The 26539-nt window shown below is 39.3% G+C and overlaps 2 protein-coding genes across 7 annotated transcripts; one reads left to right on the top strand and one right to left on the bottom strand.

The window, feature by feature from the left end:
• Positions 1–531: 531 nt before the first annotated feature.
• Positions 532–14710, top strand: rnf44 (ring finger protein 44). 6 transcript variants are annotated; one of them, XR_006405231.1, is made up of 12 exons: positions 3063–3504; positions 5040–5232; positions 5988–6210; positions 6432–6599; positions 7067–7240; positions 7368–7529; positions 8456–8571; positions 8992–9079; positions 10267–10388; positions 10474–10573; positions 10666–11594; positions 11876–14710. XR_006405231.1 is itself a non-coding variant. In XM_044363097.1 (11 exons), the coding sequence occupies exons 2-11, from the start codon at positions 5126–5128 to the stop codon at positions 10726–10728; spliced, it is 1323 nt and encodes a 440-aa protein (XP_044219032.1). In that variant the 5' UTR covers positions 532–774; positions 5040–5125; the 3' UTR covers positions 10729–14710. The 6 variants fall into 6 exon arrangements, 5 of the variants coding, with proteins under 5 accessions (XP_044219032.1, XP_044219030.1, XP_044219034.1 ...); XM_044363097.1 differs by lacking the exon at positions 3063–3504 and adding an exon at positions 532–774 and having other exon boundaries at positions 10666–14710; XM_044363095.1 differs by having other exon boundaries at positions 3063–3373; positions 10666–14710.
• A 176-nt stretch (positions 14711–14886) lies between these two features.
• Positions 14887–25489, bottom strand: faf2 (Fas associated factor family member 2). Its single transcript, XM_044363093.1, has 11 exons — positions 25381–25489; positions 24416–24484; positions 24086–24220; positions 23727–23803; positions 23508–23646; positions 18927–19012; positions 18643–18734; positions 17736–17913; positions 16723–16894; positions 16469–16612; positions 14887–16203 (listed from the first exon to the last, which is right to left on the bottom strand). Exons 1-11 carry the CDS (start codon positions 25441–25443, stop codon positions 16021–16023), a joined length of 1338 nt encoding a protein of 445 aa, XP_044219028.1. The 5' UTR covers positions 25444–25489; the 3' UTR covers positions 14887–16020.
• Positions 25490–26539: the final 1050 nt, after the last annotated feature.

Here is a 26539-nt window from a genome sequence, read left to right as displayed (position 1 = left end):
TGCAGATGAAGATTTTATTTAAAATAAAAACAAAATATGAAGCATTATGGATTAAACTTCCCAACAGTAGTATATAAAGTAGTTAAAGTTAGGTCCACCTCGACCAGCTACAACGTTGCATTGCTTATTTATATGTGACAACTTGTTGAATAGTCCATTCTGTATAATGAGTACTATTACTTTTGATAATTGAATATTGTCGGTAATACGTTCCGTACTCTTGTAATATTTTGAATGCAGGACTTTTACTTGTATCACAGTATTTTTACACAGTTAAACATTCTGAGTACTTCATCCACCAGTGCTGAAGGTTTTTTCTCCTCTTTTCACCAAATTCCCAGAATACAAATGAACGCTTTTCATAGGCGACGCTGAACTTTCGAGACAGACTGACACTTTTTCTGTCCATTACGGTAAAAATGGCAGCATGGAGTGTGCTCTCTGCTCTGGAAATACGCAGAAATGGGGGTGTAACAGGGAACCGCAGAAACCCAAAACAACCGTGGGGCTGGATTGCCATTTCCAAAACGAGAAAGTGGCGAGTACGGAAATAATCTGGAGGGGTTTCAAAGCCATAAACCCCCTCAGCACACAGACAGAGTGCGCTCATACTGTACGGATCTGATGTTTAGCACCTTTTTTACAGCAGTGGTGAAATCCACGGAATGTTCCACACGGGAACAGCTGACCAGAGGATGCCGCACTTAGCCTAACGAGATGTGAACATTACAAGGAAAATAATCAGTGATCAGATGTTTGCATATTAACAATCAGGTAACTCCACTGCTCCTCTTGTTGTTGCTTTGTCTCGGTTGATTTTCGGGAGATTTGCGGCGCATGTTTACGGGAGATGCTTAGACGGGTTATTAGGGCTGTCATCTAGCTCAGCCTCCAGCCCCTCCTTGTTTTGCTGCTACCGAGTGCGATGTTGTAATGTTTACATTTAGTCTATGTTGCATACCACTGCTCCTCTCCTTAGTCAGCTTTTCATTAGATGCACAGCTTCGGATGCATTCAGTATGTTCTAATGCTTTGCAGTGAAGCATCTCACACCCGGCGAATACATAATTTATTAACTCTTACTGGACAAATTGGGCCTGAGAGGGATATATTCTGTATATATATACATGTATACAAGGCCTAATAATGATTGATAATCAGCCTAGTGTAACATCGCATGGCAGCTTTTACAGCTGCATTATAAAAACATTGTTTAAACATTTCAAATATCAGCTGATGAGGGATGTGTCCTCACTTGATCATGCAAGTGCAATATTACATAACCGGCTGGGTAGTCTACAGTAGGACACTGTGGCCTCCAGTGTGAAAAAAACAGACTGTGGCTCAGTGGAGTTAACCAACTAAACAGTGTGTACTACAAAATAAACACTTACTGTATGTTTTCAGTGGACAGGGTCTTATTTGTTTTAAATGCAGTTAGTTAAAATTGAACAGATGATAATGTTTGTGTTTTTGTAAGGAGTCAGTTTGCCACAAGAGAGATGCTTTAGTTGGGAGATTGACAAAGTGTTCAGGTCGGTGATGGCTGCTTAAATGGTTAAGTATTATACCACAGTCCTCGTTTGGAAATCTCTTTTGACAAGATTATTTAAAGTGACTGTCTGTGTTGGAAGAAGTATTTAGATTGTTTACACTACTTAACTAAAAGTAGCAACACCGTGTTATGAAAGTCCTCCTTAATTTATTCAATTAAATGTATCAGCAACAAAATGTTCTTCAAGTATCACAACCGAATGTAATCATGTCATATTACTGAGTATTATTGGATCATTACTATTGATGCTTTCACATGTATGCAGTATTTTAATGTTTTATTTGCTTGAGGTGGAGCTAAATTTACTGTTTTATATCAATCTATAACAATGCATTATATTTTATAAACTGATCATCATGTTTAGTATGTAAAATCTTAGTAACTATGGCTTTTACTGTAGTATGTATAGTTTCAAGATTCAAGATGTTTATTGTCACTCCAGTTATAGAAGTACAATCATGGGAAATACTTTGGCTGGGAGGTTCCATCACAGAAGAAGCAGTAAATAAATATGTATAAAAAGTATATATATAAATATATATATATATTTTGAAAAATATATATAAAATACTGAATCAGTGAATTTAAACCCTATAGAAAGTATGTAAAAAGTACATTTCCCTCCTAAATGGAGTAGAAGTATAACATAAAATAGAAAAAAAAGAACCTAAAAATTGAACTAAAGTACATTACTCAATTAAATGTACATGGTTATTTTCCATTATTGGTGACTAACTATTATCACAGCAAGTACTGTTTAGCTGTCTATAGAAAGAGTAGGCCTACTTTTTCCTTTTCTCATTGGGTTGACAATTCATGTCATAAATGTTTAGTTAAAGTCCTCCACTAAAAAAGATGGGTTTTTTCTTGTTCTTACATCTGAATGTTAGAGCTTCACTGTGCAGAATGATGCGTGTGCAGAGTTTGACACTAGAAGGCTGTTTTTAAGTCGATCTGCTGAAAGTTGAAAGTTTCTCTGTGCTCATTGAAAATCTGAGTTGAAGGGGTGGTCTACAGTCATGATTTGTGACATCACAAATAGTTTGGAAGCCAATCATGGTCCAGTATTCAACTTGCATACACAAGTGTGATGTAGAAACTTGAAGCCTCTAGTGCACAAACACTGAGAGTGAACCTTACAGTGAAGTAGGAGACATCTTGTGTCCAGCAGTTAAATGTCTGAAATGAAAAATATTTGTGTATGCACAGATTTTACAATGAGGGAGAGGGAGGAGATGTTATTTTAAGATTTTTTAACGAGGTAACTGAACTTTTTTTGTGGGAAAAAACCCCGTATCAGACACACATTATTGTTCCAAGCAGAGTATTTTATATGTCTTAATACATGTCTGGAGGGGATCTTTAAACAATGTCTTTCACTAGTGTTTGGTGACCCTGCGACCTCTCAGGAAGCTTTTTGTTTATAAACTACAAGTAACAAGCTGCTTGTTTTGATACATTGTAGCCATTGTCTGGACGTCTGCTGTCTGTGTTTGCTGCGCGCTGATTGGTCACTCAGAGACGGGGGGCGTGGCTTCGTCATAACAATGCATTTCAAGGAACATACACGCGCCAAGGAATGTTTTCTATCGCTGGTTGCTAACGTTACCTTTCAACCCTTTTAACGGTATAACCTGCTCCGGTAAACGCCGCCGTTAACGGCCAGGTCCACTGAACAGCTTCTGGAAGAGATCGGACTATCCTATGCAGCATCTGGAAACGTGTGTTAGCTGGCTAGCGTTAGCAAGCTAATAGCAGCTCCGTCGGGGACATTGTCAGAAATCTGTCGGGAGGAAACGGCAGTCGATTGATAGTCAGGTAACGTTAGCTTGTGTCGGGCGACAGTAGTCCGTTACATGCGAGGATAACTTGATGGGACACGACATTTCGGAAGCTCAGACACCTGCCATCCTCCCCCTTCTCACCGAGCAAGCAAACTAGCTAAGAAAGTAAGCTGTGGGGCTATGTTGTTGTTGGCCAACTCACACTTGCGAGCTAAACCTATCCACACAACGCGGGTCTCTCTCTAGCATGTGAGCTATATGGGTTGAATATTCTGTGATTATTCAGCAAATGTCTTGACTGTGTATCAACACGACGGCTCGCTAACAACGGCTGTCTGAAGCTGTTGAGTCCTGCTCTGTTGGGACAAAGCGTTAGCCTAGCGTGGCTAAAGTTAGCTGCTCTCCTTCAACAGGGGACGTCGATTTTGCCCCAACAGTAAGGAACCAGCGGCTACCACCACGATAATGTTTCTCATGTGAGCAGTGATGTGAGCAGAGGTTTGCTTAATGCTAATAAGAAACAGCGTAATGGTGCAGTGGCCTCTTGAGTTGTATGGTAGCGAGCGGTCCCGCTTGCCTACCACATCTTTTGTTGTTGCTTTGTCTTTTGAGCACATGGCTTTCCATGTTTTTGTTCAGGCAGGCTACAGCGACCCCTATTTATGCTGTCTCTGACCATACACTAATTACACTGCCACTCAAACACTTGTGAATACACTGTATTTGAACATTTTGGTTAAACTGCACACACGTGTGTAATATTTAATAACTATAACTAGGGAATATACATGAGTTTAATTAGGATACGTTTGTGACTTTTCACTTGACTGGAAGCAACATGATGTTAATTAGTCACCTGTAGCAGACACCTTACTGTTGTGTTGGTAATATGGTAATGTTACAGTTGGTAATGTGTATTTTAAACATGTACAGAGACTTTTCTAGTGTATTTTCCATTTATAAAGAACTAATGAAAGTACATCTGAGTATTTGTATAGTTTTCACCATTAAAAGGCATCTAGAAACTGGAGTGAATTGGTCTTGCAGACCTACAGTATGTTAAAAACATGTAGACCATGTAATTTATTATTTACAATAAAATATAGGCGGCCAGAGGAAGGTCAGTGAAACAGAAATATTGTGCTTTGAAATAAATTATTCTGCGAACAAACAATACCTGATATCTGTCTGCTTCATTAAAATAGAAAGTCAGAAACATTTCTCAAATCACTCAGACATCCATTTTTCTTGTATTTCTAATTTTAGGGGTTATACAGCACATTATCTTTAAAATTGATCACTTGAGATTTAATCTAAACTAAAGGAGTTGTTACCAAAGTTTGGTCTACAAACCTAGAGTGGCTATCAGAAATGACTAATAATTTAATGTTACTATTACTTCAACCCCTTTTTTAGTAGTTTATAATTACATAATTCTGTCTTATATCTAATCTCACTTGGATGTGTGGTATAACACATCTAATGGGGGAATTATATGAAAATGTTTGTGAATTTTTTGATATACAGTGTTAAAATGTGACACATTTAACTTGATATCAGGTAGTTTACTTTTGGAAAGTGAGTAAAACTAGTCACCTTAACTTTCTATAATGTCTAGATTGTGTACTCAGTCTGATAGTCAAAAGGGTACAATGTAAAAATCAGAGTTCTTAATTTGTCAATTGGTGTGTTTTTTGCAGGGTTAAGACAATCAGAGGCAACATACAAGTGCCTCCACTGTACGGTTTCCTTTCCCAGAGTGTGACTCGTCTGCACGACGTCACCAATGCGACCATGGGAAATAGCAGTAAATAGGCTGCCACCAACAGCCCCCTTAAACCCGAGGAGGTTCCTTGGAGAGCCCTGCAACGCTCCAGTGCATCTCAGGAGAAGGTAAAAACTCTTCCTCTGTCTTTCCTCAAATCATTTATCTTAAGAGACAGCTTTGGATAATTTTACAGTGTATATAATTAAAAACAATTCAAATTAGGCTTTGGATGCTTTCAACGTGAAACAAATGTCATCTTTGTGTGTGACTCATGTTGTCTTACCTGCAGGCATAAAATAAACCTCATGCACCTTCTTTTTTTTTTCTTCCTTTTTTCTGAAAGGAAATTAAAAATGAAAACACTTGTTAGAGCTGACAATCTGTGTGTTAGTAATCATTACAATACAGATTTTTTTGCTCGCAAATGTATCATTATCATAATGTATCATTATAATATTTTGACAGGATCATAGACACGCATTGTAAACAAACATTTATAATAGATTAAGAGTGCAGCACTTAGCTAAGCATCCAGGGAGTGATAGGGGTAAGGGATCATTTTGAATGTTGTAGATTTATTAGACTGATTTATTCATACAGTTAACAGGGTACAAATTAAACCATTACAATGTGCACCTAAAACAGTTGTTGTGATTGTAGTTGGTTTGTAGTTGCACTTTTAGTTGTACTTGAGTAAACTGACTGCAAGAATGTTCATATAAATACATTGAAATGAACTATGTGGAAAGGCAGTTGTACACCTACACCTTCCATTGAATAATTCATGTTAAATATCATATCTGATAAAGGTCTGGTAGTGTAGGATAGTGTATCAAAATATATGTGGCAAAAAATATATATATATTTTATGATCTTACAGCCCACCAGTGAGACGCCAGTGGGGGAGACGAGACAGACCTGTACTGCACACTTCTCTGGTCCAGGATGAGAACTTCCATCATCTGCTTTTCTCCCAACATCACCAACAGGTTCCTTTAGATGAGTCCAGACAATACAGCCACACCAGCACACCACCACGCATGCTTCACCCTGCTGCTCACCTGCCTCAGCAGAGCCCCATCATGGTGGATCTACACGACCAGGTAACAGTACAAGAACAACTCGACTGGTTCAAGTGAAGCTAGAGCATTTATTAAATCTGGTTTATCTGTTTTTCCCAAATGTAAGCAACGCACAACTTTAATATGATACATGCAGGGTGCTGTATAAGTGGTGTATGATGAGTTGTATTTGGCAGACAGGCTTCTGTTGTAGGCAGATTGTGGAATCACCTCATCTCCCCCTCCACTTCTCTTCTCAAAAGATGCACCAGGGATCGGTTCCAATATCATACACTGTTACGACGGTGACGACCCATGGATTTCCTATCCACACCGGGCAGCCCCTGCCAGGGTGCAACACTCAGCAGCTCCCAGCATGCTCGGTAATGTTCAGCGGACAGCTCTCTCTGCTCTGCTGCCTTCCTCCTCCTGTGAGTTTGAAAAGGAAGAGCCCAAATGTCAGTGGCATCCATGTAGCACACCATACCAGCCATGCAATCTGTCACTGTTCATGACTAACAAATAAGCTGCTGCTGTTACTGTGCAGGATTTGTGGTTCAGTCTTTGATGGTAGCACACTTCATACGATTCTGTTGTACATTTAGTTTGTTATTTGTGGAGACAAATAGACTTCAGATTGATGTGTGATGTTGCTGGAACATATCTGACAATTGTTTTTTATCAAGTCTGGTGTTGTGGCAGTATTGTCAGTGCTGTTTTATGTAATGCATCGCTTCCGTTCACATGCTTACAACATGCTTTAATTATAACTGGCTTACTGTGAACATGAGGAGCAAATGTGCTTTGGTTAGGCAGAGGCTGCTTCAAAGAGAATTTAAAAAGAAAATTGTCTTACTTAAAATTTGTGTCCCTTTCTGTGCTTCTTCTCTGTTCTCAGCTTATACAGGCATGTACCATGCAGCATATGCCAGTGTCTTATCAAGCCTTTCCACCCCTGATCTCCAGCGAACATTTTGTATTGCACCCGACCCCATCTGTACCCCCCCACCAGCCGCCGCACCTTACTCCTTTGAGCCAGTTTGTCCCTTTACAGCCTCAGCACCCACGCATGGTTAGTAGTCTACAGTTTCTACATGTTTACCAATGAAAACACACTACTGTTCATGCAAAATGTAATCACTAGTTTGTCATACACATGTGTCTAGTCGAATAGCAACTTTTTTTTTTTCTCCTCTCAGCCTCTACAGAGGGTAGAGAATGAAGTCGACCTAAGAGGGGACCAGCACCCATTAGGGACCTTCTCCTACCCTCCCTCTCATCACCCACCAGCGCTGCCTCCTTCTCTGCCCCTACAGTATCTTCCTCAAGAGCCTCTGCATCAGGAGCTTCCCTTCGGAGTGGTAAGACAGCCTCTGGGACATTTTTAAGACCGTTATTTCTCAGAGAAAATGACAGAGCATATGTGACTTTTTCATCATGACATGTAGGGCTGGGCGATACAGACAAAATTCAGTATCACAATATTTTTGACCAAATACCTCAAAATCAATAATGCCACAATATTGTAGGGATGACTGTTGGTGCTTTCACAAAATATTTACACAAGATTTTTGATAATTAATCATCAGTAATGTGGATGTAATGACTAAGTGGGTGAAGGCAAAAAACAGCTAGAACAGTCTGGAAGTTCAGTAAATTACATCATTTTACTATAATGCAGCCTTTAAAACCAGGAAAAGACACTTATGCCATATCATGATATTACAATATCCAAAATGTAAGACAATATCTAGTCTCATATCATGATATCAATATATTGCCCAGCTCTAATGACATGCTACAGTGCTTTAGAAACTTGGGGATGTAGAGCCACTGCCAGAAGGTAAAATATTGAGAAAACAATAAAAAGAAGTTAAATAGACTTTTTTTTTTTTTACAGTAGAAATGCGCACCTGTTAAACAGCAATAACATTAATTGCCACATTGCTATCTTTTCTTGAATGGATCATTAATGTTGTAATTAGTTCCATCTGCGACAAGTGGAAATGTCTTTTATTTAAAGGTATATAAGTCTAATTCATTTTGGAACACTAAAGAAACGAGAGTTCTGATTTATTGTACAATAGTGTCAAATTACTGTAAAACACTTCTCGCATGTGCTTTGCATGTCATTTCTCTATCCCAGAATTTTTAGCTTGTCTTTATTTTCTTAACAGTGTCCTTCTAAAGTCGTCACACATCTCAACAAACGAAGATAGTACACTTGAATCACAGACTTTGATTTTACACGATTCCATACATTTCCTTTCTTTTCTTTCCTCCTCAGCCATATCCCCACATGCTGCCCCGGCGAGTGAGTGGACAAAGATACCGGTTACAGCAGCCTCTCCCCCCTCCTCCACCCCCTCCATCTTATTACCCAGGCTTCCTCCCTTACTTCCTGTGAGTACATGCAGCCTGTCTCTGAACATTTTTTATTGTGCAGTTATTTACTAGAATATAACATTATAATAATATAAGCTGGTGGCCCTGTGATTGACTGTTCTACTATGTGTGTCAGAACACTGAAGCTGGTTTAGGGGTTAATAGAGCACCGTAACAAACGATTATTTTCATTATTTATTCATCTGTAGATTATTTTCTTGATTAATTGAAGTTGTCTGGTCTATAAAACGTCAGAAAATGGTGAAACATGTTGAATACCAGAAAATATTCACATCTGAGAAGCTGGAATTGGATAATTTGGACATTTTCGTTGCCAGTCAGTTGATATTTGCAGAGACTGTGCCGCCTATGAGCACAGTGAAGTTGCAGTGATTGTGTTAAAGTTTGCTCAGCAGGTTCTGTGTCTCTCCGCTTTAGGTCGATGCTTCCTGTGCCTCCAACAGCAGTGGGCCCAGCCATCAGTCTAGACCTGGATGTGGATGATGTGGAGATGGAGAACTATGAGGTTAGTGGAAAAAAACTAATTGGGCCACACGCCCTGAACTTAATTTGAAACATATTGAAGTATTTGGAACAGTAAACAGTACAAGAAGCACTACATTGCTCACGTTGTGTCCTAATTGAATGCGAGCGAGCGTCAAAGAGCTGATTGACTGATTGCTTTGTTTTCTGTTGGAATGTTCCAACTGGCCACGAGCATCACAGCGCTCAGCATCTGTTTTTATTTACTTCCTGTTGCTCGTGTTGAGAGCGCTGTAGGACACGGTGTCATAGACAGGGAACGACTTCTCTCTGCTATCTCCTCATTTCACTACAAAAACCTAAATAAGGTGGCAGCTGGCTGGAGGGGGATTTATATTGTGTGTCATTTCCAATAAAGAAACATCTAAATATCACAATATAAAACTTTTTCTGTATAAAAAAAGTACAAATGTAGTAAGATAAGTACTCACCCATCTTTTACTTGAGTGGTTACATCTCCAGTCTGATCTCGAGCGTACAGCTGATAGGTACGTGGTTTGTTTACATGACGTAACAGAAGTGCATATTAAACAGATTGAGTTTGGACAGAGAGCGTCCAATGTTACGTGATAGTCAGATGCTGAAGGCAAATTTATTTATATAGCACCTTATCCTGCACAAGGCAACTCAAAGTGCTCCATGGAAATACAGAAAAAACAAGACAAGTAAGAACAAGCAGATCAAAACGCACATAGAACAGCTAGAAATCATAAAAACATGAAAACAATGGAAACATAGTTTATATGTTGACACAGTATGTAAGAAACAGATAAGAAATTAATTAGTTATAAGCAACTGTAAAAAGATAAGTCTTGAGTTTAGATTTAAAAATGCTCAGTCCTGTTTCTAGTCTCGCTTGCTGTTCGGACACATTGTCATTGTACATGAATTCTGATCTCGCAGAGTTTATGTAAAAGTGTAGCGACTCACATGTACAATAAAGTTCTCATTTTTGTAAATACGTGGTCAGAAATTCTAAAAGCTATAAATGGCAAGACATCCTTTAAGTAAAGGTTACCTCTTTCCTTTTTTCACCATATTATATCTCCGAAGCTAAAGGTGTGACTAAATAATTTGGTTGCTGTGTGGAGCACATGTCCCAAGTAATAAATGTCCCGGTGGAGCTAAAACATCATCAGCTGTGTCCTCTGTCTCTCTCTCTCTCTGTAGGCATTACTGAATCTGGCAGAGAGGTTGGGTGAAGCAAAACCACGCGGACTCACTAAAGCTGATATAGAGCAACTTCCGTCCTACAGATTCAACTCAGAGAATCATCTATCTGAACAAACGCTGTAAGCCTTTCCCTTCACTTTACCACACATATTCATTCCATTATAGATGGATCTACATCCTCGTAACTCCTTTTCTTCTCCACAGGTGTGTTGTGTGCTTTAGTGACTTTGAGTGTAGGCAGCTACTTCGGGTATTACCTTGTAACCACGAATTCCACGCTAAGTGTGTGGATAAATGGTTAAAGGTAAGTCGATACCAGTTTAAACCAACCCAGAGTAATTTAATATGCAGCGTTTAACGTCTTTATACTTAATGTTGTTTCCGCTTGACTTCCAGACCAATCGCACTTGTCCTATCTGCCGAGCCGATGCCTCGGATGTACACCGGGAGGTGGAGTGAGAACTGTCTCTTAAGTGCTGAACTGGAAAGCTGCACACACACCAGAGTTTGTCCCAAAGCTGGGGACACCTGCCACCTAACCTGCGTCCTCCAGTAAATATAGCTTACCAACCCACTACTCCTGCCCCTCCCTAAATAATAAGCAATCCAGGATTGTTTCTGGAGCCTGTTGTACCTCTGCTGTGCTTCATAGTCCGAGTCACATGAAACCCACTGCCTACTGCAGCCTATAGCCAGAGTTCTGGGATCGCCAGCCAGTTCTTTCTCTGCCCCCTCGTCGCAGATTCCAAAGATTTTCCCTACAATGCATTATTTGCTGCTTTTGTTTACAGGGTTTCATTTTTATTTAGTGGATTTGGTTGTGGTGTTCATGAATAGTGGGAGTCCTGCATTGGAAGAGGTGAGTCAGAAGCCTGGAGGATGATAGGCTGGACACCTTGTGCAATTAGCAGAAAAATAATAGGAGTACTTCAACATGGGTATCTGTGTTTGGAGGCGACGCCTGACCATCATAGATGCATGTTTGTGTAGGTGTTGGGCAAACTGACTTGTTAATAATGTATGTTCTGCAATAATGTATTGATCATTTCAACAGTTTTATCCCTTATTTGTTTTAGATTTGCCAATGCTATTGTGAAAGTGTGACTTGCTGTGGTTAAATGCAGATTCTGTTAAGCCTGAGGTTATGGACTGCAAGTGATGGGACATGCAACTGCGGGGTATCGTCTACCCCAGATAATCCACTCTGGAACACACATCTGTTTAAAAAAAAAAAAAAAAAAAAAAAAAAGCAGTCTTGGATTAATGGACTGCACCCTTTTGAGGTCATCCGGCATAACTGCACAAGTGCTACATCCATCCTCCACGTGAGCATTGTTCCTCTGGCAAGTGTGTGTGCGTGTGTATGTGTGTGTGTGTGCGCATATTGTGTGTATGTGTGCGTGCGTGTGCGTATGTGTGTTTGTCCTGTTCACAGAGCCAATGCATTGTGTAACCACTGGATACAGGGCAGCATGCTAGGATTTGCATGAACTGTTGATTCAGTTGATTCAGCAATATTTTAATCAAGCATTGCCACCAAAATTTATCACATTTAAGAAAAAGAAGAGACAAAGAAGCATACTAAAAGAACTGCTTGCTTATTCAGAAAGCGCCATGAGGGAAGACTAGCATGCGATTCCACCCCGACTGCGTTAAAGGATGGGAGTCCTCGTCTGAAATCTATGCCGACGTCATAGAGCTCTGGAGGCCTGTGCAGAAAGCAATATGTGCATTGAGTGGCGAGTTTTAAATGAACATTTTCTTCCCCTTTTAGGAAGACTGGGCTTTTTATTTCTTTGTTTGTGAGCCAAATCCAATATACAGATATAGCCTACTGTTCAAGATTTCAGATCTGCCTTCTTATGACCTTGACAAGCACAAACCTATTACTAATCCTGAAAATACTTTGTCATTTTCACTTGTTTTAAAAGTATACCATTTTTTTAAAAAAAAAAAAAGGTTTATTTATTGGTTTTATCTTCTAGAGAAAATACATTGAAGGAAACAGTCGGAGCACTAACAATGTTTGTGTATGGTATGTGTTATATTCTGGTAACTTGGTCAGGTCACCGTCTTAGGCCATGGTAATGGTGTTGTAAAAGAGCAACTGTATGTATAGCTTCAGCGTGAATGCTTTTAGAACGTTTTGAAGACAGAAGAATGTTGAAAACCCTTGTAGAAGTCACTGGTGACACTCCACGTTACGCCAGCTGTCCGTATCCCAAAGTGATCAGGACGGGGTCCAAATGACACGGGAGCTGGAGTGTTCAGTAGTGTAGAAACACTGTTAGACTTCTAGTTCCCTGCCTGTGTTCACATACACACACACAAAAAAAACAAAAAACAAACAGGATACATTTGGGGTGGGAGGGAAAAGAGCAACTAATGAAGTTTTGCTTTGGATTCACTCTTGTCACTTAACTGCCCCAGTAAGCACTAACTGGCAGTTGTAACCTTTGCTTTTATGTGTAAAGGGATCTTGCCTTTTTCTTTACTTTCGTGTCTTAAGTAAATGTGAGTCTTTGACGTGTGTGCCACCTTCAAGAGAGAAAAAAAGAAGCCATTTAATGAGTTAAACCCACAGCTTTGAGAATTAACCTATGTGTACATATCTATTCGCTGGCATATATTGTAAGTTTAAAAAAAAATCACTCAGGGCCTCTCAGTATATAAAAATAAAGGACAACAGTCCATTTCAAATGGAAAGGATGCCATGAAAAGGGTATATCTGAATTTAGTTCGGTCGTTTTCCTCAGACCATAAATGATTTAATGTAATCAATTATAATATTGTTTTGTCTGAAATAGTAGATATTACATCATTTAAAGACAGGCATGCAAGAAAAAAGATCACTAAATATGTTATTCACTGAAAAAGAGGCAATGTACACTGCAACTCATTACAAAGTGTATTATTCAAACCTGTTTGACTTTTGTTCTTGTACTCAAAACCATATGTTGAGACATAGCGGTTCATTTCTAAACGTGCCACGGTGCACTCTATCCCACCTAATTCACTCCCAAATCTACTTCAAAGATGTTTGCATGACTTTAAAAAAAGAAAAAAAAAGTAAAACCAGTGTGTTATAGTGGAGGATATCTCAAAAATCTGGTGGGGACCTATTTAATGGTGCACAATATGCATGCTTGTCAACCAGATCCCAACTGATTTTTAGCTCTAGTTGGCTTTGGGGTTCTGGGGGTTTGGATCTTAACGCTCAGCTGATAACTGCCATGCATTGTACTGCACACATTTGTAATAGAACTGAATGACTACAAGATTTTATTGCGCTAACTTCATTTTATAGAAGAAAAAAAAAAAACTGGTCTTGAATCCAGAAATTCTTACATACATTGTGTTACTGTTATTGCCCTAACGACTGAAAATTACATGCTCCGAGACTACTGTAGTTTATCAAAAGCCATAGTGAAAAGGTGCTAGATGTTCTGCTTTTAGGTATGAAAACTCACTTGCGTGAATGCAATAGTTTGTCATGGATCCCATGTATTCTTAAAGCATGTTATACTAATACCCCTAAACAATGTCAGTGAAAATCAATATAGTTTAAGGGATTTAAAAAATGAAAGTGTTGTCATACTTATTTCAGTGTAGTACTGTACCTGCCTATCAGGCTCTTGCTCTGTGTATCAATTTCTTAAAATGTATTGTTCACATATAGATACCTTAATTCATGTTAATGTTAGCACTATTCTTTTTTGAGTAAATATTTAATTGACAATATCCAGCTACCCTATTAAATAAAAAGAGAACCTCCCATTAAGGCATAGGTAATGAGGTCATTTTTTAAAGACAACTGAGAATAGAGTCTTGTAGTCTTTCTGTTAAGAGTTATTAAATAATCTCACAGCTTGTGTGGTGCAAAAATGTGTTCCAATAAGCAGCTAAAATTTATTTAGGATTTGTGATTGATTGCTCCGTAGATGCCATTTATTGTTTACCAATGATTTTTGCTGTGGTGGGATAGTGGTTTACTGTTCTTACTCTCCCTGGCCTCTAGGGGTCTTTGCCTGAACACCAGACTACCCACCCGCCAACAGAGCCAGGGGCATGTGTTCTGTGTTAGGCAGATATTTTGCTTTGGTACTTGCACATTTACAGTTACCTCATTTTTTCCATGTTTGTATTGAGGGGGGTGGGGTGGGGGGAGAAAACAACTAATATATATTATATATAGGAAATGGTTCTTATTAATGTTATAATTTTTCATTCCATTGGAATCATATTGTTTGTAGCATTTAACATAACTAGTTAGTGTATTATATATACATCTGTATACTGTTTGAAATTTTTAAGATTTGTACTTTTTTTAAATGAAAGTTGCTAGTTATGCTTTACCAAGTAGTGCAATCATATTTTTTTTTAATTGTTGTGGCTGATTTGAGAGGGTTGTTCACTAATAAATGTATGATGTATACCAATATCACACTTGTCTTATATCTTAAGCTACTGAATGGTTAGAAAATGCTTCAAATATTGTCATCCCATTGAAAACAGTTTAGTCATTCTCTAACATACTATCATCACATAGAACAGAAAACATCTGCATATCTGATATACCTCATTTCCACAGGAAAGTGTTGTACATTCTCAATAAACTCACGTTTTTAAAATGTTTTTAATTTATAATTGGAAAATTACATCTTTACATGAGCCCATTTAGATGTTACAGGCAGAACAGTCATCTATGAGTAACCACAGGCACACTATGAGCAGACTTGTACTATACTAGATTAAGCCACATGTAAAAGCTGTGGCCAATGTTAAATATTGTATTTTTTTTTTAAACTTCATGAGCTTGAGGCAGTCTGCTTTACATAGTAACCAACCTGCATTTGGTCATTTTATGACAGATGAGTCAAAAAACAGAACAAAAAAAAAAAAAAAAAAGCACGGTAAATTTGGGTTTTGTTTTTTTTTTTTAAATATCTAACTTATGTACAGGTCATGGCTCATTTAAAACAGGGTTCCCATATTTCCTTTATGTCCAAATCCACCAACCCGCTCCCTGAAGTAGTACATTTGCTCTCCTCGCAACATGGATCAACAATCACAGCAGTACCAAACCAAACTTAGACCAGGTCTGTGCTTGTCAGTCAGTGTGGAGAAAGCATGTGTAAACTTAAGGCAAAAGAGTGTTGAATTAGGACAAACGGATCAAACATGGAGTCTTTGACATTACAATAATAAAAAAAAATGGCCAAGGCATTCACACAACATAGAAATCCATACTTATCCATGCTGCATCCTGTGTGTATCAACAGGAATTAATACAACCTGCCTTCCTCAGTTGCCCAGACATTAATTTGGGATATGGTTCTGGTTTAGCACGAAGCTATGCTACCGTTTCAGTATATTTCAGTAGATGATTAAATCGATGCTGCGACAGTTACTGGTGATGAAGGACAAGAGTTGACTGGTAAATAGTACAGAGATAATGGAAAAAACAAACTTCTTTGTCCGCGTAGATACAAATATGAGTTCAAGGAAGGACTTTAAGAAATATTTGATAAAATTCAAGACTTTCCAGGTTATTGGGAACCCTGTAAACACAACCAAACAAGGACTGGATGCAGGGTGGTTTAAACTTTTCCAGGTTAGGATTTTATTTCAATGATCCCTTGTGCATAATGGCCATTTAACAAAAGAAGAAAAAGGGAGGGGGAGGGGGGGGGGACTGTGTGGGTGGGCATCGAAGGAAAATGTTTCCACATAGAGGAGGTATGTCATCTATTAATCGTCCGTGAGATCCTGAACAAAAAGGACCTCAGAGCGGCTGAGTCCCGCCTCTTTCAGTGTGGGAGGGTTGGGCTGCTCTTCAGTCGGAAGGCAGGGCAAGACTCGGCGAGGGAAGTTTGTAACTATCTCAAACTTCTCTGGGGTTTCTTTCAACGAGAAAAGGAAGTCGTATATTACCTGTGAGAGAAGAATTAGATGTGTGAATTAGCAAATAACCACGAGTGAAATTCTAAAAAAAAGGTACAGAAAAGACACTGTCATGATTCGACAGTGCAGAGTTTTGTTCCAAATCAAGACAATCATATGTTGTACATGGTTTGACACCCATAGATTAAGATTAATCATAACAGATATCATTGTCAAATCTACTGTAAACCACTGGGTAAGAATATCTAACCAGTCAACCGGTTACACAGGATAACTTGATAACTGTGGTACTCACCGTCAGAGACTGCCCAAAGAGGAATCGTCTCTCTACTCGTGTATCATTAGGCAGCTTAAACACTATTTTGACACTTTCTGGATCATCTGAAGGCGGCTCTGGAGGAAGACATTCTGACTTCCTCTCCTTCTCCTCTTCGAGTGTCTGGAGTCACACAGCGAAAATTTGCAACATGAAAAGAATTGATTAGTTAAGGTCTCCGTGTGTAGACTAGTCATGTACGACATGAATTAAATGAAAAAAATAAGACTCACTCGTCGTCTCCGCTCCTCAGCAAGAGCGCTCTGTCGGACCTTCTCCTCCTCTTGCCTCCGCTGCTCCTGCTCCTCTCTTTTCTTTCGGTCCTTCTCCTGGTCGGCGCGGAGGGAGGCCAGGTAAGCCTCGTCCTGCTGCTGTCTTAGCACTTGGGTCTGGCTCCTCTCCTCCCTGAAACAAAAGCATTCATCTTTACTTGTACAATATGAAACTAATCTGGTATCAGAGTGGCATTAAACTTAACATGAATTGGTTTGTTTTTTTTCCCTTTAGTACATTTACGGACACACGAGTATCCTGGTTATTTCTGGGTTTCACAAGTGTCCTTTTTATGTCTGTTTCATGTAAACATCATCTCCTCAAAATGATCAAAGTCAGGATAAGACCCATAACTTGGATACTAGTCTGATTACAGATGTGCTGTTTCAACACCAATTAACTAGATTTTGATCTAAAACACTCTTGACCTATCACTATAGATTGAGTGACCTCTTTAGCAAAGCCAGACTTAATTCAGAGCTGCAGTGCTTTATATATTAAAGTAAAATAACAATAACAAGTCAACCTCTTTAACACCAACACACTAATCAGGAAAGCAAAATTACTAGGTACACCAAATTAATGATACTTGAGAGACATCTGTATGTCTCTTTTAAAAATCTTTCCAGGCAAATCAACATCATTCCAAAAAAAAAAAAAAAGAGAGAGAGCTAATTAACATGGTGAAGCACCAGTGCTGTCCCAAATTCATGGGATGATGCAGAGGTTAACAGTTCAAGTAGAATTTCAGTCACATCAAAATTTGTGTAAAATTTAATCTAATAAGCACTTTCCACAATAAGGCCTTTGGTTTGCCTCAGACTGACATGGGAGACTGAAAATTGACTGAATTGCCTCATAAACAAACTCCAGGCTGTCACGCTTTGAGCTTCAATACCAACCGCCTTCCCAAAACCCCCCCCCACAACACATAATTAACAATTTTCACCAATGAAATAGTCATTTCCCATACCGTTCAAGGCGCTCTGACATCAGATATGTTTGGTTGGCATCCATGATGAAGGTGAGCTGGTTGATGAAGTCCTCTGGCTGAATGAGACCCTCGAGCCTGCCCACCACTGTCATCTTGCGGTCCTTCAGCATTATCATGGCCAGGAATGGGTAGGTGTTCTCCCGCAATGCTTGGGACACTAAAACAATATTATACAGACAAAAGTCACTGTGTCAACAATGCTGCTATTATTCATTTTGTAAACTTAGTTAGAAGGTCAGTTCACTCAAAAAGCACACAAAACAAACCACTTAGCATCTGCGGTAGCTCCCATGCTAATAGTTTTTGTTCTCCATTGAGACTTCTGCCAACTCAACAAACAATAGAGGTGAATATCATGTTGTTTGTGCCACTCAAAAGCATCAAAAGATTACATTCAAAAAACTCAACTTGTATGGCTTTCCAGAAAAACAATGTTGTGGTTACTGAGGATAGACTGCAGAACTTGCTGTCAGTTTAAATTTTTCTATGCTTTTCACGACACAAACAAATTCCTTTCAAGTCCTTTGCTTTAGGATGGCGACAGAAGTCTCAATAGACTCAAACCCTGGGAATAGAAAACCAAAACTACCTGCATGGCCAGATACCACAACAGGTATGTTAATTTATTATTTAGGATGTATTGCTATACGTGACTATAAACCAGTCGTGTGCAATAAAAGATGAACAATGAATTAAGTTCCTGTTCAATGTCTTTTTTTTCTCCCTATAACCAAACCATTTCCACACAATAAAGGAAACACTTTTCTTTGTCTTGTTCCTCTTCCGCACACAGATATTTTTCATGATCACTGCAGCCTATTTCACATTTACAATAACAGCCCACTGACAACAAAACAGTGGGTTAAATAAGAAAACATTTGCATACCTCTGTAGCCCTCAGGCTTGCTGGTCGAGCATGCCCAAAAGAGCATTCGCGTGTTGAGGAAGGCTATGACCTCTTCTGTACATAACGTGGAGCTATAAAGTAACAAAACAAACCACTTAACAGGAATCACCTTTTTCATGTAGAGATGATGTTCATTTATAACATGTGGCAAAGACCAAGCAGACAAAACAATCTCAAGTAACTGCATGACACACTGCAACAACAAGCACTACATAACTAATTCTGATGGCAGACAGATGTAGGTATGAAATCATGGAACATACCGGCAAAACTCGTCAGTGTCTTGATGATCCTCCCCGTGAAGGTACACTAATAGGTAGCGGAGCTCCCGTTTGGCATCATTCAGTGCCTACATGTTTAAGGGTAAACAAAAGAAATGCAACAAATTGCAGGTTTAACTTATTAAAGCAAAAGTTCTACATATTGAAAAACATGGTTATTGGCTTTCTGGCACAGAGATAGATAAGATGATATCACTCTCAGATTTTCTGTCAAATACGAAGCCACAGCAGAGCCTGGTTAGCTTAGCTTAGCACAAAGACTGGAAACAACTAGCCTGGCTTGCTGTTTTATGAGAAGTTATGAGCCAGACCATGAGTAAACCCCAATTCCCTTAGATTGCATCCAAATTTCCTTCACTTGCATCGTAGTCCCTCCCACTCAAGATGCAAGGAGAGATGAAACGAGGAAATATGTTTTTAGAGAAATGAGACGTCCTTTCCTCTGAAGCACATGTGAAGCAACGTCAGATTCTGATGAAAGCAGCAGCTGATCAGTTGTCCGTCGGTTTGAACAGCTGTAGTGACTTTTGATGAAGTTTGTGTTTGCACACTCACATGTATTCTGTATTTCTACTGTGTCCCACTCAGGGGTACATGAACAATTTCCACTGGCAGAATGCCTTTATATTAATTTATTAATTACTTGTGTTTGTATTTATTGATATTCTGATTGTGAATTAATTATCTAATAACCAAGAATATGATCAGAGTGTATTTTGAACACTGGAAATAACTTATCTGGCTAAATGATTCAGGGAAAATAGAAATGATGTAACTCGTATCAAACCTACCAATCAGAAATTTTCAGCCTCACATGTGACTGAATGGAAATGACTATATATGATGCAAAATATAAATGTGTTTAAAATGTGTTTCTTGCTGACAGACAGATTCTCTCTGACTTTAATTTTATCCCTGATAAAAGCTAATGGGGGAAATTACAGATCATGAAAAGGACAAACTTTCTAATAAATGAAGACAGTAGTTTATGGTTCTCTTGTTGATCAGACCTAAAATTAACACAGACGCACTATTTTTAACTAGATGGTGACTCAGAAAACAAAATAAATATAAAACTTGGGAGTGACACACTTGAGTATAATCTGTAATCTGTCTGTCCACTCAGTGATGTTGTGATATATCACATTAGTCTGATCAGCTGCAGCGTCAAATCAATAACTGCTTTCCACTAAGGGGGTCGTGTTGGCCGACTTCTGCAAAGGCTGATCTCATATATCCTTGCTCATGGTACCTCAGAGATCCCTCCTCGCTCATCAGAGCAGAAAAAGCACTTTGGACAGCCTTCAAGAAGGCGGACCAGAATGGCTTCCGGGTCAATCAAATAAGTGAATTGGGAGGTACCCCATTTCTTGGTTCTGAGGAGTAACTTCCTGATATATCTGCTGGTTACCAGGCAACAGCTCCCAGTCAAGAAATAGTCCGGCACATGACTTACCCTAAAACAACATTATCATTTTTATATTTCAGATAATGTGTGAATTAGTAAGCTTTAAAGGCCTTTACACACTGGACGCGATTTTTTTGTGCGATTGATTCACAAGTCAATATATTTTTTCGAACTGTTGTTTGTGTCATGAGTACTTTTGCACAGAACGTGAATATTACGAGGCGAAAAAGCGACGTTTTCACACAGCGAATAAAAGCATCAACCAATCACAAAGTGTAATCTGCACAGACAGCTGTTTCTTGCGACGGCCCACGTGGGGTGTTGAGTATCCTGCTGTATGTGTTTTGAACTTATTTACCGTATCTATATTGATTGATCAGCTCCAGGTCTGTCTGTGAGCACTGCAGGCAGACAGGTAGGTTCACTCGCTACAGTGGGCGGAGAAATAAAGCCAATGAATCAATACATTGATGTATCATGTATCATATGAATCATCACCATGTATTTATAAATACAAACACTGTGAATTTCTTCCCGTGGAGCCGACATGCAAACTGTTTTGGTTCAGTAACTCCCTGCTGTCAGTCAGCCAGGTGAAGGCAGTTTGTCCTCTCAGCTTCCAAGGAGCTGCAGCTGACAGGTGGCTGCTTCTGTGGACATGAGACGCTGAACGTAGGTCAGAGATCATCATCATCATCATCATCACTGGAGGATGTTGACATCATCCTCCAGTGATGATGATCTTGTCCTTCTTCTCCTCACTCGACAAATGAAGAGGAGAGCGTTATATCCGCTCAATCCACAACGGCTCCGACCTGCGTTCAGTGTCTCTGTCCACAGAAGCAGCCGCTGGACAAACTGCTTTCACCAGGCTGACTGACAGCAGAATGAGCTGTCGCAAATTCCTTCGCAAATTCGTTTTTCTGTGGTTCTGTCGTAAATTTGTATCGCTGCCGATGTGAATAGTTTTGATGTGAACTATTCACAGGCGATTATTTCACAATTTCGTGTCGTTTATTCGCATTGCCCCCAGTGTGTAAAGGCCTTTAGAAGTGCTACTACGTACATTTTGCCAGGCTTATTGGCTGCAGCTTTAAATTTTATGGTCATATTATACAAAATGCACTTTTTCATGTCTTTTCTACATAATTGTGTGTCCTTGGTGTGTCTAGAGATCCCCAAACTATGAGAAAAGACCATCCTCTCTCATTTTCTCCTGCTCCATCTTTGAGTAAATGTGGGTGCAAAAACACCATTTAAATTTTGCTTCCTTTATGATATCATAAAGGGATCTGAACATAGACCTCCCCCTCCAGCAGGCTGATGGTCCCCGCCCACTGAAAACCTACTTAATCAGCTTTTGAACTGAATCACAGTTCTGTTGTTGACTGAAGGAACCAACACAACAGTCTTTATGTCCTTCCATCATCTGAGGAAGTGAAGACCCATTGGATTCACGTTATTTTTGATGGAAATGTCCCCCCAATGACCGGAAAACTGTTTTATGTGTGTGTGATGGATCGATACTGGCTGTCCTTGTCCCAACTTCAATCTTGGAAGCTGTAAATTTTGCCATGCTTTATGCTGTTTTACTGTTTGTTTAGCAGGTTAGCCTGTTGAACTTGATGTTAGCATGTTGGACTTATGTCATATTGAGGGACAGTCAAGAGAAACTGTGTGAACATTAAGCCTCATTTGAAGCCAACTAAATGACAACAGGAGTAGGTTGAATGGTGGTAACTGTTTTTTCGTGTGACTTTTTGTGGAACTTTTGGACTGCAGCGCTAGCTCAGCTAGTTTTGTTGTTACATGTTAGATTGTTCTGCTCCATGATCCTCGCCGGTAGTGTGTGTAGCTGCTGTTACGTTATGTAAATGTACTTGATAGACATGCCATGAAGGACACGATACATGTGTGAAAAAGCAATGGTCAAACTGCAGGAATTCCTTTGCTAGGCAACGTTGTGTAACTCTGATTAGCACCCAGCAGCTAATTTACTCAGACCATAGAGCTGTAGTGATTCACTGTGACAGTGTGTGTAAAGTCAAGCTGAGGTTAATACGTCCATTCTGGTCCACAGATACACTTTGCGTTACTGTAATATTAGTATTAGTGACGCTACTGCAGCTCTGTTGCAGTTCCAGTATGAATATGAATACTGTCAACAGCCCTCGTTCTCTTCTGTTGCGGTCATGTAATCTCAAAATGAATCACGGCCAGAAAGCCACAGCCAGATCTGGATTGAAGTGTGGGGAGCAGCAGCTCATTTGCATAGACACAGAAAACAGCCCATCCAGAACAGCAACAAAGGCGAGTAGAGGCATTCTAGAATGCATAATCTGTGGTTTTTTCAGCAAAAAACTTCAAAGACATGTTTGGGGACCTAAGAGACCGATATTAACTTGAACAGGAGTATAATATGTCACCTTTAACAGATTTGAGAGTGGTATCAATCTTCTCATCTAACTCCCCCCCAGAAGGAAAATAAATGTATATCCCAAAGCGAAAGCCTAGTACTTTAAAGTCGAGATGAAATGAAAAATGCCTTTTTAACCCTTTTAGATCACATCCCTAAATTGTGCACCTACTTTACAATATATGCCAAAAAATAAAAAAGAATCAATTTGTTTGTATTCTTGTATCAAAATCCAACAGGGTGCAAAATGAACTTTTTTGTCCACCGGTCAAATGGCTAGTGAATGTTCAAATTTTACCAGCCACCCAGTACATTACCATTGTTTTTTGGGTGGTGAGTGAAGTAAATCTACCAGCCACTTGCCTATTTTACCAGCATTTGGCTGGTGCTAATTCTATGCCCTGAAATCCAATCATGTTTTCCTTCTGAAAAACAAAATATGACATGTGCTTACGTAGGCTTGAACCAACCAATTTCACCCAATAATATCATGACATCCACCCATCAATCAATCTTTTAACAGCACAGAGCTAAGAGTCATTATGACACGCCCACTTTTCAATGTTTAATCAAATTCCTGCCGACATTATGTCCCGCCTGTCTATCCTGTTTCACTCAGAAATATGTCATGATACAGAAGTTAGATACTCTCAAAATGCTGTTTCATCTGGACTTTAAATGACTGAACTTCAGTGCAGAAAAAAAAACATGTTTTCAAACTTAATATCTCTGAACTCACCTGGCTGTATGTTCCCTGGTAAAATACAGGGTGTGACCGACCATACTTCTCCTCAAAACTATGAATGAAGGACACAACATCTCCAACAGGGTCTGTCACACGACCACGAGGATCTGGCCTGATGAACCGCAGGGCGAACCTTGAATAAAAAGACATTGTGGAGATTAGTTACCGTCCTCAAGGTCCAGCAGCAAGTATAAATAAATGTGTTTGAGTTACCTGAATATGTCCAGAAGTGTGTAATATGTAAATCTGAAAGGTAGCATTATCAAGTAGTAACTCCATCCTAGTAATCCCTGAAAAACAAGGCAGACAGTCAATCCTGATGAAAATAGATGAACAGAACACAAATTTAAGATATAAGAGCTAAAAAGATTAAAAAGTGAGGCAAAATCAAGTAACAAATGTATTATGTCACAACATTAACTGAGTGACACCATTACACACTGTGTTTAGCATAAACAATAGTATTGCAGATTATAACAGGAACCCCATATCCTCTGCTGAGCAGCGACAATATTCAACAACTATGCAGAGATATCATCCTAAAGCACATTCACGAAAGCCTGCAGACCTACCCTGGGTTGTGGCCTTGAGACGATGTAACTATATACTCTATGGTCTGCCGTATTGACCTGTAATGGTCTGGATGGTGGAGGGTTAAACACACTGGGCACTCCTTCCTGCTCATTAAGTCTGTCTTGTACTGCAGCCTGAAACACATACATTTAATCCCATCACTCAGGTCTTTTTTTTTTTTAATAAACCAAAAGAAAACATAACAGATAAATCAAAGCAAGGCAATCAAGTTCACAGGATCTGTATAGGAAAAAAGTGAACATTGCCATGAAAAGCCAATTGCAAAGCCTCTGTGATTCCTGTAATGTCCATTTGTGCAGTAACTTTACCTCTATGTTCCAATTATGCTGCTCTAATGTTCGACGACATTGGTCCATTGACTCCAAACCAGTCAGGTCCTGTGAGACATGAAAAAGAAATCACACTGAAGGCCTCAAAACCATCGTTACATTTTTTTTAATCTTATATACTCAGGTTTATCTTCGGGTATCTTACGGGCTACTGGTTTGCCCTGTCAAGTCCTTCATTAGCAAGTAGCAAAATTCATACAAAAACTACATAAGCTCGGTTATCAAATAGTCAGAATGAAATCATTAGATGAACTGATAAGCTACCAGTTAGTTGTGCAGCTATCAAACTTCAAAATCAACGTCAACATACACACAAAAATCCGTCAACATCAAGCAGGATGACGTTAACGGTTAGCTAGCTAGCTCTCGAAAATATCAAGGGATTTTGACGGTTAGCTTAACATTACTAACTGTCGACTAAGACAACTTCAGCAGACTAAAGATTAAAAAGGGGAGGAAACTGGATCCCTCTTATTGTCATAAAACCAACAATTAACTAGATACAGTGGTGTCGAAACTTCAGTGACAGCTCGATCATGACTGCTGAGCTAACGTTAACTCACTCACGTTAACTGTTAATCTGACGTTAGCTAAATTTAAAGTCAATAATCACATGAAAAATCCAGCACGGGCAATGTCGATTAACAAAGGTGGATAATGTGTATGTATTCGAATAACATACAACTAACTGTAAAATATATATCAATCCGCCCATGGCCCTTAGAAGTCTGCTAACTTGTTAGCTAGCTGAGCTAACGTTAGCTACCTCTGCTAACGTTAGCTCTGACTCAAGTTGACGGGAAACGTTATCGAAGTTGACTGTGCAGAAAGCGTTTGAACACGCACGTTAACCGCCTGTTAGCAGTAATTCAGCACCAACGATAGCGTATTAACACATGAGGTTTCAGATGGACTCGTGTTAGTGTTAAAGTTAGGTTGTCTACCTGAAACTGGAGGAGTTTTTCAGTCTGCGCCTGAGATAATTCTGGTTCCTCTGGCGCCGCCATCTTACCTCGCCAATCATCTAGCAAGGCGTAGCAACGTCAACTGTCTTTTCCTGATGCCGGCTGCTGTCGCTGCTCTGCGGCTGCTCTGCGGGCTGCTGCCGCCTAGTGGTCTGGATGTCAACAGGGACTTGAGCTCATTTGCCTGGGTTGTTATTATAACCATGGTCCGCATGCATTACTTGCATGGATTTCCATTGATTAGTTATTGTAACCAGGGATTTACAGATAACATGGATATAGATTAATGTAGTCTGTATTAGGGAATATTTGTACATTATGTATTTTATTTGATTTCAAAGTTCTTAAACATCCCTTCCAGACATGTTTTAAGACATAAAAAAAATCTACTTTGGATAATGTGTCTGACATGGCTTTTCCACAAAAAAAGGTAAATTACCTTGTTAGAAATTACTAAAATTACATCTACTCCGTTTCCCTCAGTAATTATTATTATCATTATTAATTAATGTATGAAAATATAAATATTGTACATTTCAAAAGTTTTAACTGCCGGACACAAGATGTCGCCTACTTCACTGCAAAGTCCATTCTCAGTGTACGTGCACCTAAGGCTTCAAGTTTCCACATCACACTTGTGTAAGTTGCATACTGGACCAGGATTGGCTTGTTGTGATATCACAAATCATGCCCGTATGGCCCGCCCCTTTAACTCTGATTTTCAGGGGGGCACAGAGAAACTTTCCTCCACCGCAAGATTAATGTGAAAACAAACTCTGCACGTACATCATTCTGCACAGTGAAGCTCAAACATCCAACTGAAGTTACAATAAGAAAAACACATTTTGTGGAGGGGGACAGGTCTTAAGACTGTCTTAATACAATAGTCAGGTGCCCAATGAACATTGAAACAGGGTTTTCTTCATTACTCCTGTTCACACTGGCCATTAGCAGATCCCTTCATAATGCACTTATAATGTAAGTGACCATACAATGAAAGGACCAAAATGATTGAATGATTACTGTGAGGAAAACCTCCTTCTGTTTTCATTTAGGCAACTGACTTTTGTTTTAAAACACACTTGAAAAATTGTGAACATGTCCTTTAACTTAAGTGTTAAAATCCGAAGAATATTGC

This window comes from Thunnus albacares, chromosome 10 (genome assembly GCF_914725855.1).
Source record: "Thunnus albacares chromosome 10, fThuAlb1.1, whole genome shotgun sequence".
Classification (NCBI taxonomy): domain Eukaryota; kingdom Metazoa; phylum Chordata; class Actinopteri; order Scombriformes; family Scombridae; genus Thunnus; species Thunnus albacares.
This window is presented reverse-complemented; position numbering and strand designations above follow the sequence as displayed.